Below are 12,589 nucleotides of genomic sequence, written 5' to 3'. Positions count from 1 at the left end.
TAAAACAGGCACCCGGTAATTGTTTGCTGGATAAGTGACATCCATCCATCAATCAATCAATCAAGAAATGAGTGACTGGAAAGCCTCAGACTCATTTTTCAGGCCTTGAGCAAGTCCCTTGACCACTCTCAGCAGTTGTTTCCTCATCGGTGAGGCTACAGGTGCTCAACTGACGTCGAGTTCCTGCCAAGCAAGATCAATAATAATGATAGTATTGTTACAGCAATAATGACTAAACGTCCTGAACACTGCTAAGGACTTGTGAGTGTTGTAAAGAGTCCTGGGAGGTAACAGCATTTTACCTCCACTTTATAGAAGAGGAAACTGGGGAGCAAAGAGGCAGAAGGGAGATTTGTTCAAATTTTGGAAGGAAGACTGAGGCTGGAACAGAACAATGGCGAAGGCCAGGCCCGGCCCCGTGGCCCGCGCGGCCGCACGGGCGCACGGACCTGCCCCGCGCCCCGCCCCGCGCCCCGCCCCGCGCCGCGCCCCGCCCCGCCGCGATCCGCCCCGCCGCGATCCGCCCCGCCGCGATCCGCCCCGCCCCGCCCCTCTGCGCCCCGCCCCGCCCCGCGTCTCCACGACGACAGCCTCCGCGCCTGCGCCTTGAGCGCCGGCCCTGGGCGGCGGGGCGGGCCTTCCAAGCAGGGCTCCACAGAGTTCCCTTGTCCGCGTGGGCCGCCGATGTCAGCGCTGGCGGTTGAGATCGAGGAGGCGGAGGAGAAGCAAGGCCGTGTGACCTCCCCGGAGGTGACAGGCGGCTCGGGGGCCGTGCAAACACCGCCTGGAGCGGTGACGGGGTGGCCGTCTAGCGCGATCTGCGCGATGAGAGGGAGCCGGGGTGTTGCAAGGGGGCTTGGAGGCCGGAAGCCTCAATCGGAACAGTAAGAAGCTGGGGCTGCACCTTCGCCCCGTCCTCCGGGGGCGGGGGCCTCCAGAGAGGAGCCCGGGGGCAGGTGAAAGCCTCTGACCCAGCTCCCCTCTCCATCTCCCGTGCCCTGCTTTCCGCCTTCCCTCCACGTCAGGGCGCCCAGCCATGGCCAGGCCGGCCGCCCCGGGCTCGGTAATTGTCCCAGACTGGCACGAGAGCGCCCAGGGCAAGGAGTACCTGGCCTGCGTCCTGCGCAAGAGCCGCCGGCGGGTGTTTGGTGAGCGCCCCCTCCGCTGCCGCTCCCCTGCCTGTCCCTGGGGGTGGGGGGTCACCTGGGGGAGAGGGCGGGGGAGGGGAGGGGTCGAGGGGGACCCTCCCCTGCCTGTCCCTGGGAGGGGGGTCACCTGGGGGAGGGGCGGGGGGCAGAGACCGGGCACTGAGGCCCGGCTCCACCCTCTCCCCATCCTTGGGAACCTTAGAAGCCCCATCGTGGGGCCCCACCCCCAAATCTCCTTAGAGCTAATTCCATCATCAGAGCCAGGAACATGGAAACAGACAAAAGACTGCCAGGAACCCCTGTCACCAGAGAGGCTGTTGACTGAGCCCTCAGCCGGCGCCAGGCCCTCTGCTGGGCACTTTGTACCCTGGACGCCAATTTAGCCTTCTCAATACCACGTTGCAGACTTGTCCCAGCTCCCCTAGTGAGCAGGCGCAAGCCTCTTCCATATCCTGCTGTCTCCAGGATAAGACACCCCTGTTCCCCAGGAGGAAGCTAATTCATCCAGCTGACAGGCCCGCAGAGGGGCCTGGCATGGACTGCACTAACCCTAACCCTGAGTCCAGCTTTGGCCAGGAGACACAAAGCGCCAGAATGCTTGAGACGGGAGAGTGAGAGGGCAGCCCACACTTAAAGACTTCCAGGTCCTATGCTATGATGGATCATAGTTTATACTTATTTTTGTTGCAAGTTTTAAATTAAAAACACTCAGGGCAGTCCAGTGGTCAGAACTCAGTGCTTTCACTGCTGTGGGCCCAGGTTCAATCCCTGGTGAGGGAACTAAGATCCTGCAAATTACATGGTTTGGCAAAAAGAAAGAAACACTGAATTCATTAAATTAACTAATTTAAAACATTCATAAAGATCTGACAGTATTGATTCTAAGGAACTTATTTATAATACTTAAGAATACTTTTGCTGCTATTTCTCCATTGAGGAAAGAATTAGAAAAAACCTTGCATTCACCTGTGAAAAACCTGGGATATGTGATAATAGTATTAATAAAAACCATCTCAGGTAATTCCCTGATGGTCCAGCGGTTAGGACTCAGTTCTTTCACTGTGGGGGCCCGGGTTTAACCCCTGGTAGGAAATTAGCAGCAGCAGGGGAATTAAGATCCCACAAGTCTTGTGGTGCAGCAAAAAATAACAAAAAGCACCTCATGCATGGAGCTTTTTTTTTTAAAAAAAGGTGTTATTTGGCGTAGGCACTGGCCTGGTTCCGGGAGCACTGGGGTTCCAGCAGAGCTTCTCCTCCGAGGATGCTGTTTGTATGGCAAGCCTCTGTCATGGGTACTGCATAGAGAAGGGCTGGTTGGCACCAAAAAAGCCCCAGGTTGGCCCCCGACCCCACCTGGCTCCCACTTTCCCTCAGGGCTGCTTGAGCGACCAGTGCTTCCCCCTCCTGTGGCCATCGACACTGCCAGCTACAAGATCTTCGTGTCTGGGAAGAGTGGCGTGGGCAAGACAGCGCTGGTGGCCAAGCTGGCTGGCCTGGAGGTGCCTGTGGTGCACCACGAGACCACTGGTGAGTCCCTCCGAGGAGGCCTTCCTTGGGGTGGAGAAAAGACTCGCCCTGGACCACATGAACCGTAATCTGTAACCAGCCCCACCTGTTACTCTGAAACCCCGGAAAGTCACTGCACCTCTCTGAGCCTACATGAGTGCCTCTGTCCAACAGGGATAATAGTACCAACCCCTTGGGACTATAGTGGGGTCAGTAGTAGAGCGGGCTTCCCCCGTGGCTCAGATGGTAAAGAATCTGCCTGCAATGCGGGAGACTGGGTTTGATCCCTGGGGTGGGAAGATACCCTGGAGGAGGGCATGGCAACCCACTCCAGTGTTCCTTTTTTTTAAGTTTAAATATTTGCTTGCAGTTTATTTTGGTTTTTCTAAATAGACATTCACATCTGTAAACAATAGGATTTTGGTTTCAGCCCCAACCCCCAATTTCTTACAAGTTTTTGTTCTCAGACGTTGCCTAGAACTGCCATTTGTTACTGTTGAGTCGCTAAGCTGTGTCCAACCCTTTTGTGACTCCATGGACCATAGCACACCAAACTCCCCATGGGATTTCCCAAGCAAGGATACTGGAGTGGGTTGCCATTTCCTTCTCCACACTCCAGTATTCTTGCCTGGAGGGATCTTCCAGGGCTACAGTCCGTGGGTCACAAAGAGTCGGGTCTGACTGAGCGACTAAGCAGAGCACAGGACAGTACTAGTGGTGGTAACCTGTCTAACCTCGAGCTGGCACAAGGCAGGTGCTTAGAAAACACTTCTCTTCCTTTCTCATTTCCTTCCACCGGAAGCTGATTTACCATCATGTTGCAACATGTGACAGTATTCCAGGACCTCTAACTCTCCCTGTACATAAGAGGGAGGGCTTCTCAGCTGGTGCTAGTGGTAAGGAATCCATCTTACTGACTGTTTGGGACCCCATGGACTATACAGTCCATGGAATTCTCCAGGCCAGAATACTGGAGTGGGTAGCCGTTCCCTTCTTCAGGGTATCTTCCCAACCCAGGGATCGAACCCAGGTCTCCCGCATTACAGGCAGATTCTTTACCAGCTGAGCCAGCAGGGAAGCCCAAGAATACAGAAGTGGGTAGCTTATCCCTTCTCCAGGGGATCTTCCCAACCCAGGAATCGAACCAGGGTCTCCTGCATTGCAGGCGGATTTTTTTACCAGCTGAGTTACCCGGGAAGCCCCCAAACAAACTTTCTGGCCGATGTGGTGCTTTGTCCCGGTTATAGCTAGGGCTGCATCTCCCTGGTAGGCTGGAGGCTCCTGGGGCAGGAATTCTCCCATCGGGGACTGTGCCTTCCCCATCAGACTGAGGATTTCCTTCCTGGCCCTCTCCTCCCCTCCACCGCGTGACCGACCCGGCCCCCCAGGCATCCAGACCACCGTGGTGTTTTGGCCGGCCAAGCTGCAGGCCAGCAACCGCGTTGTCATGTTCCGCTTCGAGTTCTGGGACTGCGGGGAGTCTGCACTCAAAAAGTTCGAACACATGCTGCCGGTGAGCAGGCTGGTGGGCCTGGGGGTCTGGGGGGCGGGTTGTCTGAGCCGGGCCTGCGCGGTCTGCAGGCGCCAGGGGCCGGCGGGAGGGCCCGAGGACGCTGGCCCAGCCAGGAGGGCTCTGAGCCGAGCCCCGGGACCAGCCACTGCCGCTCCGGGCCTGTCTCCCGGGCTGTGAACGGACGGGCGGTGGGAAGATGTCTCGGGCCTACAGCTTCCGGTCCCAAGGTGACGAGCTCACAGCAGACTCCTGTTGGCCTCCCCCTCCCCAGGCTTGCAAGGAGAACGCAGACGCGTTCCTCTTCCTCTTCTCCTTCACTGACCGGGCCTCCTTTGAAGACCTCCCTGGACAGCTGGCCCAAGTAGCCGGCGAGGCCCCTGGCGTGGTCAGCATGGTCATCGGCTCCAAGTATCCTCCGGGGGCCCTGGGGCTGTTAGGAGGCCACGTTTGGCGAGGCGCGGAGCGGGGGTCCGGCAGCCTGCCTGCGCTGCACAGTGGGGTCTGGCCCCACGGGCTCCCTGGAGGCTGCAGCAGGGCCTCCCGCAGACCGGGCTGCGGGGACTAGGGACGGGGAGGAGGCTGGCTTTAACTGGGAGGCAGAGGCACGCAGGCTCCTTGACCCGCCTCCAGATTCGACCAGTACATGCACACCGACGTGCCCGAACGGGACCTCGCGGCCTTCCGGCAGGCCTGGCCGCTGCCCCTGCTGCGGGTGAAGAGCGTGCCAGGGCGGCGGTTGGCGGACGGACGCACGCTAGACGGCCGGGCCGGGCTGGCCGACGTCGCCTATGTGCTCAACGGCCTGGCGGACCAGCTGTGGCAGCAAGACCAGGCGGCGGCTGGCCTGCTCCCTGCCCCAGGGGGCCGCCCCGCCCCAGAGGTGGCCGGCTCCTGAGCGGGCACCCCGACCGCGGGTGACCCGGAGCAGGACCCAGGCCCTGGGCTGGGGCAAAAATGCGGATCTCCCCTCGGACGGGCCTGGGGCCTGTCAGGGAGGGTGGAGGCCTGGGAAGGCCCTTTCCTCAGGAGCTCAGGGCAGGGAGCTCAGCGCAGGGAGGCGGGCACACAGCCCTTCAGGGCAGCAGTCTGAGGGCCTGCCGGGGTCCAGCCTCGGCAGGATCCAGGGGATACCCTCAGGATGAACGGCGTCTGCGCGCGCAAGAGAGAAGACACGTGAGACCAGCCTTGATAGGGCCAAGTCTGTGAGGGGGAGAGAGAGAGAGAGAATGACCAGACGGGGGTGTTTGCAGGGTCTGGCAGAGTCTGGCAATGCTTTATTTTTTCCGTAGCTTTTATACCCGAAATTAGTACATTTCTAAGGGGAAGATAGTTTAACATTACATCAGCTTGTTCTTCACGAAACCAGGGTGTTTTCTGCATACTTCTTTGTTTATGAGGGTCTTGTACATTATCTTCTTGGCCTTGGGGCCTATTAACATTTTATGCAAGTCAGGTGAATGTAAACCTATTTTCTGTTTCTATGGTGCCCTTAACTGAAAGGTAGCAGTCTCATAGGGCAACAGTACAGAGAAGTATATTCTTGTTAATACAAAAATTAATCCTTCTGCAGAAGTTGTCAGTTGCATTTATCTAAGAAGTTTACCCCAGACTGACTCTGCCACTTTGGTGAGGCAGCCTCTGCCTAGTACTCCTGGCTGACAAGTAACAACCATCTCATCATTACCACACTAAGGCTAAGCTCTTATTTCTCTAGATCTTTAACTGTATTAACAATGGCTTCTATAACACAACCTTAGCACATTAAAAGCAAAAACACAGCCAGCAAACGTCAACCCAATAACCACCTTTAGAATAATTTTTCTTATGTTTTCTAATAGGACTCCTTCACCCCTCAAAAAGGCTCTATGTCTATTAGGGCCTTTATATAATCAGGTTCTCTATGCTATTTTATGATTAGGGTATTATAAGCAGTCATGCATATTAGTACCAAGGGCATAAATGCATTTGGCTAACAAACTACCAGCAAAGGAGTTTAAATTAAAACACTCCTTTCACCCTGGATAATTTCATAAAATACCACCACCTGGGAAACTTATTGATTAAAGTTCTAAATTGATTCTTATTTGGGAAGAGATTGGGGAAGGCCTTCTGCCTGTGTCACAGAAATTAGGGAGTAGTCTATTGAGGCAGGCATCAGAAAGACAGATATCATCTTTAAGGTGCCGGGGGCAGCTTTTCGAAATCCCTGAAAACCTGATCCGCCTTGCCTGTCAGGTTTTCTCCCTCATGACCTTGTCATGGGTGGGATCTCATGTGCCGTCTCCTGGCAAGGGCCTCTGGGGGTCCCCGACCTCCTCGCTCACCCCGGGCACCCGGACTTCTGGAAACTGAGGCCCTGTACGTGCAGGGTCCGAGGGCGTGAGTGTCTCCTCCAGCACCGCCTGCAGCGTCTCAGAGGGTGACGGGGAGCGGGTGCCTCATCTGGGCCCCAGATCTCAAGCACCTTCAGTCAGGAGCCCGTGTTAGCTGAGGTGACGCCATCTGCTGTCCCTGATAAACCCTGCGCTCGTGGTGGCTTCACTTCACAGATGTTTCTTCCTGTGTCTCACCTCTGGTGGAGGTGAAGGCGGGTGTGGGGCCCGTTCCGAACATGCATTCAAAGCCCAGGCCTGAGATCCTCGCTGAGCTTCCTCCCAGTTTGTCCTGGGCCATCAACACCCCGTCAGCAGAAGGGGAGCAGGCAGGTGGGTGGTCGCCCAGCAGGTCTCTGTGACCTGGCCTAAGGCTGGCGCAGCCCATGCCTCATTCCTGCCCGCCGTTCATTGGCTGAAACCTAGTCACATGGCCTCGGAGAGCCACGGGGAGGCTGGGAAATGGAGTCCACCTGTGTCTCCACAAGGCTCGCGGCACTCTGGTGCCTTTTTGTTTTGGCTGCACTGGGTCTTTGCTGTGACCTTCGGACTTCTCTGGTTGCGGTGTACGGGTTGGCTGCCCTGCGGCACGTGGGGTCTCAGTTCCCTGACCCGAGATCAAACCTGCGCCCCCTGTATTAGCCAGACGCTAGAGAATGCAGGCTCAAGTACGGGGTAGGGTGTGGGGGGCGAGTGCCTACAAGCCAGCATTTAGAATTTCTCTCCCTGATGACTCTGTCTTTGGTCCATAGATGGGCCCTGGGCAGAGGGCTGGCCTGAGTTTGACCCAGCTGGAAGGGCCCCGGATGGCCAGGCAGCCCGCAGACCCTCAGAGACCCCTCTCCAGAGGGCCACTCTGCACACCGCACACTCACAGGCGTGGCCACCTGGACCTCGTGGACTCAGGCCCACACACCTCACTAGATGCTGCCCCTCTCCCCCTGGCGCACAGCAGGCTCCTAAGCACCCTGGTGGCCTGCCCGCAAGTTGCCGGTCTGTCCACCCTGGGCACTGCCTGCAGGCTTGTCAACACTTCCCAGGCCCTAAAGCGTTGATTTTAGCAACTTCTTACCCCTGACTCAGATTCAGAGCTGAGACTGGAGCTTATCCCGCACCCCAGGGATGGAATGTCCCCGGGCAGGACCCAAGCCTCGCAGCCTGCACCGCCCACAGGCTGACGCCCGCTCTTGGGTCACCGCGTGTCCCACTGCGGCCTGCAGCCCTGCTGTGGGCCCTTGCTCTGTGTTCTTGGCTCCAGTAGACTTTACCCACCAGGTAGTGCAAGGTAGGACCCCGCAAAGGCGGCCTTTGGACCTGAATGTGACCTTGCAGCCATTGATACCTGTGGTGGGGGCCCCGCATCCCAGCTGGTTATCTCTTCAGCATCCTTCTTGGGCACCAGCTCCGCCAAGAGCAGAGGCTGCTCTGGAGAAGTAGCCCTGATCCTCCCCACAGTGGGGCAGGGCGCTGGCAAGCACTGGTCCAGTCAGAGAGTTGACAATTCCCATCTCTCTGGGTAAGAACAAAGTGGGGACCACACCAGGGCCGGGACTTGAACAGGCCACCTGCCGTCCCAGCTGCTCTCTCAGCCCCTCAGCCCAGGCCCCGTGCTGCTGTAGTGTTTGTGAATCCGCCTGCCAGTGCAGGAGATGCAAGAGACGCGGGTTTGATTGCTGGGTCAGGAAGGTCCCCTGAAGAAGGAAATGGCAACCCACCCCAGTATTCTTGCCTGGAAAATCCATGGATAGAGGAGCCTTTGCGTCCATAGTGTTTCGAAGAATCAGACACGACTGAGCATGCCCTCAGCAGACTGAGCCCGGGGGCCTCCCAAGTGTGGAGACCGAGGAGCTGAAGGCAGGAGAGCGCTCAGAGCCGAGATTCTCCTCGAAGCTGGAGGCTGGCCCTGCAGGTGGGCTGTGGGCAGAGTCAGGGCGCAAATGCGCAGAGAATGTGTGTGCAAGCCACACACACATACATGAACACTGACCAGCTTCATGGGCATGGCCCTGAGCCGTCTACCCTTGGGGGCCCTGCACTTGGCGGCCCCACGCCTGCCTGCTGTGGTTTAGCGCTCTGCTGTTGCCATCTTGACTTTGTTAATAATTTTTCCATAGTTTTGCACTGGACACCACAAGTTGTGTGGTAGGTTCACACAGGAGGAGGAGGGGTGGACAAACGTACAGGCAGTGCCCAAGGCAGACAGACTGTCGAGCAGAGCCTGCCTCCAGATAAAGCTCCTTGGAGACAGGCCATTCTGCCGAGTGTCAGAAGGCCACCGGAGGTCAGGAAGGTGATGTCCCCATTTTGGTGCCAGAAATTCCAACATTAGGTTAAACCTCACAATAGCTCAAAGACAGATATCCTGTTGCTCCTTCTGTGGGCCCTGCGGCAGCCTGAGGAAAGGGTGGTGCCCCAGGCTAGCTCGGCTGAGCCCTGACTACAGGGACCCTTGGGAAGAGAGTGGCCGTGTCTGCCCCTCGGGGCCCTGAGCCCACAGACACGAGGGCTCTGGCGGGCAGCTGGTGGGAGGAGGCACCGTCCTCTCCAGGGCTGGGCTGGGGGTGTATGTGCTGCAGCCCACCCTGGTGCTGTTTGTCAAGACCCCCAGACCTCTTCCCTTCCCAGCCCCCTTCCCTGGAGATGGGGAGTGCTCTGAACTGAATGGTTTGCTGTTGTTCATTTGCTCAGTTATGTCCAACTCTTTGCGACCTCAAAGAGTCGCCAGGCTTCCCTGTCCTTCACCATCTCCCGGAGTTGCTCAAGTTCATGCCCATTGAGTCAGTGATGCCGTCATGAATGGTTATGTCACCCGAATTTATAGATTGAAGTCCTAATCCCCAGTGTGATGGCGTTAGGGGCTTTGGGAGGGCATTTGGCCATGAGGGGGCTTCCCTGGTGGCTCAGGCAGTAAAGAATCTGTCTGCAATGCAGGAGACCTGGGTTCGATCCCCGGATTGGGAAGATCCCCTGGAGAAGGGACTGGCAACCCACTCCAGTATTCTTACCTGGAGAATCCCATGGACAGAGGACAGGTGTGTCCATGGGGTCACAAAGAGTCAGACACAACTGAGCGACTTTAACTTTCACTTTTCGGTCATAAGGACAAAGCCCTCATGATTGGGATTAGTGCGCTTATAAAAGAGATCACAGAGAGCCCCCTAGACTCTTCCACCATCTAAGGACACAGAAAAAGTGCTGGCTGGACAAGGAAGAGGGCCCTCTTCAGAACTGGATGGTGGTGATGCCTTGCTCTTGGACTCCCAACTTCCAGTGTGAAACATATTTCAATTGTTTATAAGCCACCTAGTTTGTGGGTTGTTACAGAAGTCCAGTGGTCTACGGGTGGGATGCTGAGTCAGGCGTTCCTCTGGGACTGTGGAGCCGCAGAGCCGCCCTGATGCTCCTAGCTGTGCCCCGTTCCCCCGGACTGTCCTCCCACCCTCCAGTGGCATCTTCTGGGTCCTGCTTCTCAGGATCCCACCTGGTCCTGCTCTTCCAGTGAGAAGCCTGGGGCTGCCTGCAGGAGGGAGAATACAACACTGTGCCTCCCCTGCCCTTCCCAGGCTGCAGAGCGCCAGTAGGTGAGGCTCCCGCTGGCCGCCAGCCAAGCCTGGCCTTGTAGACAACGCGGGACTCCAGCGAGGTGTCTGGTCCCAGGGTGAGGAAGGGGAGGAGGGGCCAGACCCGCAGAGTCTGCCAGGCAGGGCCTCCAGAGTCACGCGTGAGTCCAGACGGGCAGCGTTTCCGGGTCCTGCCCTGGGTCTCCTTGCCCCCCGGGTACCCTGGGGCAGCTGTGACCCCACCCCACCCCCATCCTCCTCCCCTTGCCATGGAGCAGACAGGGGGGGGGGGGGAAGGGTGGGGAGCAGTGCCCAAAGGGAGGCCTGGGGTTCAAGGCCCAGGACAAGTTAGAGTTGTACGTGGAGGCAAATCGCCAGAGTCCAAACTGGGGGTAAGGTGGTGCTAGTGGTATCTGCCTGCCAATACAGGAGATATAAGAGATGCGGGGTCAATCCCTGGGTCGGAAAGATCCCCTGGAGGTGGGCATGGCAACCTTCTCAAGTACTGCTGCCTGGAGAATCCCATGGACAGAGGAGCCTAGCGGGCTGTAGTCCACGGGGCCGCAAAGAATCAGATACGGCTGAAAGGACTTGGCAGGCATGCATGCAAGGGGGTGTTGGGGGACCCCTCCCTCCGGGGACCCCTCCCTCCCTGTGACCTCAGACCCAGAGGCTGGGACGGTGGGGGCAAGGTGAAGGGGAGAATTGGTGTTCGATTCTATTCTGGAAAGGTGTGGTTCCTAGGAGCAAAGGAGGCTGACAGAGGCTCGCGATGATGACGCAGAAGGAAGGTGAAAACTGTGACTTTGGAGTGTTCACTTTACTTCTGTGTTCATCTGTAAAATGGAGAAAACAATGGCTCCCTCTCATTTAACCTCTGAGTTGCAACAAGTGAATGCGGGTAAGACCCTGGGCCAGGCCCTGAATTAAGGGCCCAGCAAATGCTGGCTGCTGTTTGTCACCGTTGTTCCTTAAGTAGTGGTGACGTTTCTGGGGAGAGACAGCAAGTGGAGGAGATGCAGAAGGGGCCCTGATCGCGCTTCACCTTCAGCCAGGAGCAGGGGCTGCTGGGCGGAGAGGGCCCAGCTGGGTCGTGTTGGAGCTTCTGGCCCTGCTCCTGCACTGGGGTCCTGTTGCCCTTGGAACGGTGACAGCACAGAGGATGAGGACCCGGAGGACCCGGAGCGCTGCGCCTCCCCGGCGGCATTTGCGCCGGACTCCAGCGGCAGCTTTTTATCCAGGATGGATGATCAAAATCCGTGAGACTGGGGCCAGGCAGGACTCTTACCCCGCTTACCTCGAGCAGCAGGAGTAGCCAACCCACAGTTCATCTCTTACAGGGAGGCAAGAAGGGTCTTATCTCTGGAGGAATTCTGCCCTTTTCCTGTAATGGGCAGTTCCTGCTTCCAGCTAGTCCTGATCACTGTTGTGGGCGCAAACTATTTCCTTTAATTTGGGCCTTGATCGTGCTTAGTCGCTTGGTGGTGTCCAACTCTTTGCAGCCCTATGGATTGTAGCCTCCCAGGCTCCTCTGTCCATGGAATCTTCCAGGCAAAAGTACTGGACTGGGTTGCCATTCCCTCTTCCAGGAGATCTTGCCAACCCAGGAATTGAACCCTTGTCTCCTGCACTGCAGGCGGATTCTTTACCCGCTGACCCATTTTCATGCTTAATTTGGGCCTTAGGGGGACTGATAAATGCAGCTCCCAGCTCTTCACCCAGGGTGGAGTGGGGATAGGGTGGGGCACCCCGTCCTTAACCACCCTCCTGCCTCCATGATGGGAGGGACTGAGCACTCCTGTGGTAGAAATTGAGATTCCTGTGGTAGAAACTGAGATTCCTGCGGCCCGCCTAGTGGCAGCGACTCCCACAAAGCTCTGATAAGTTCCAGCAGAAACTGCGAGCGGCCGGGCTCCTGGAGCAGGTGGGCGCTGCAGAGACGGGCGCGTGGACTCCCCTAACGAGCCCTCTAAACTGTGCAAGTGACTTAAGCACCTCATCTGTAGAATGGACTTTACCCTAGTGTCGGCGCCATAGAGGGGCTGTGGTGATTCAATGGGCGAGTGTGTAAAGCACTCCGCCCCAGTCAGCACATTGGAGGAGTCCAACCAACGGAAACGGGCAGCCACTACTGTGGACAGCGGCCTGCTCAGCGTTTATCTCCACGTTCCTAAAGTGAGGGTGCTAGTTCCCCCTCGTTTGAATTTCAAAGGAGGAAATGCAAGTGAAAGCTATTGAAGGTGTCTTGGGCTCCAAAATCACTGCGGATGGTGACTGCAGCCATGAAATTAAAAAACGCTTGCTCCTTGGAAGAAAGTTATGACCAACCTAGACAGCATATTAAATAGCAGAGATATTACTTGCTGACAAAGGTCCGTCTAGTCAAAGCTATGGTTTTTCCAGTGGTCATGTATGGGTGTGAGAGTTGGACAGTAAAGAAAGCTGAGCGCCGAAGAATTGATGCTTCTGAACTGTGGTGTCGGAGAAGAT

The 12,589-nt window shown here is 57.0% G+C and overlaps 1 protein-coding gene across 2 annotated transcripts; it reads left to right on the top strand.

Moving 5' to 3' along the window:
* The first annotated feature begins 620 nt into the window (after nt 1-620).
* On the top strand, nt 621-6,698 carry CPLANE2 (ciliogenesis and planar polarity effector complex subunit 2). Of its 2 annotated transcripts, none has more exons than XM_065929897.1 (6): nt 621-884; nt 1,026-1,148; nt 2,523-2,675; nt 4,043-4,167; nt 4,439-4,575; nt 4,798-6,698. In XM_065929897.1, the coding sequence occupies exons 2-6, from the start codon at nt 1,037-1,039 to the stop codon at nt 5,060-5,062; spliced, it is 792 nt and encodes a 263-aa protein (XP_065785969.1). In that variant the 5' UTR covers nt 621-884; nt 1,026-1,036; the 3' UTR covers nt 5,063-6,698. The 2 variants fall into 2 exon arrangements, with proteins under 2 accessions (XP_065785969.1, XP_065785970.1); XM_065929898.1 differs by having other exon boundaries at nt 628-750.
* The last annotated feature ends 5,891 nt before the right edge of the window (nt 6,699-12,589 follow it).

This window comes from Muntiacus reevesi, chromosome 3 (assembly GCF_963930625.1).
Source record: "Muntiacus reevesi chromosome 3, mMunRee1.1, whole genome shotgun sequence".
Lineage (NCBI taxonomy): Eukaryota > Metazoa > Chordata > Mammalia > Artiodactyla > Cervidae > Muntiacus > Muntiacus reevesi.
The sequence above is the reverse complement of the archived record's forward strand: the minus strand, read 5'-3'. Positions and strand labels throughout refer to the sequence as shown.

Coding starts and splice junctions, on each gene's coding strand:
- CPLANE2 (XM_065929897.1), top strand. CDS start 1,037: ATGGCCAGGCCGGCCGCCCCGGGCTCGGTAATTGTCCCAGACTGGCAC. Junction 1,149..2,522: donor GAGCCGCCGGCGGGTGTTTG/GTGAGCGCCCCC, acceptor ACTTTCCCTCAG/GGCTGCTTGAGCGACCAGTG. Junction 2,676..4,042: donor GGTGCACCACGAGACCACTG/GTGAGTCCCTCC, acceptor CCGGCCCCCCAG/GCATCCAGACCACCGTGGTG.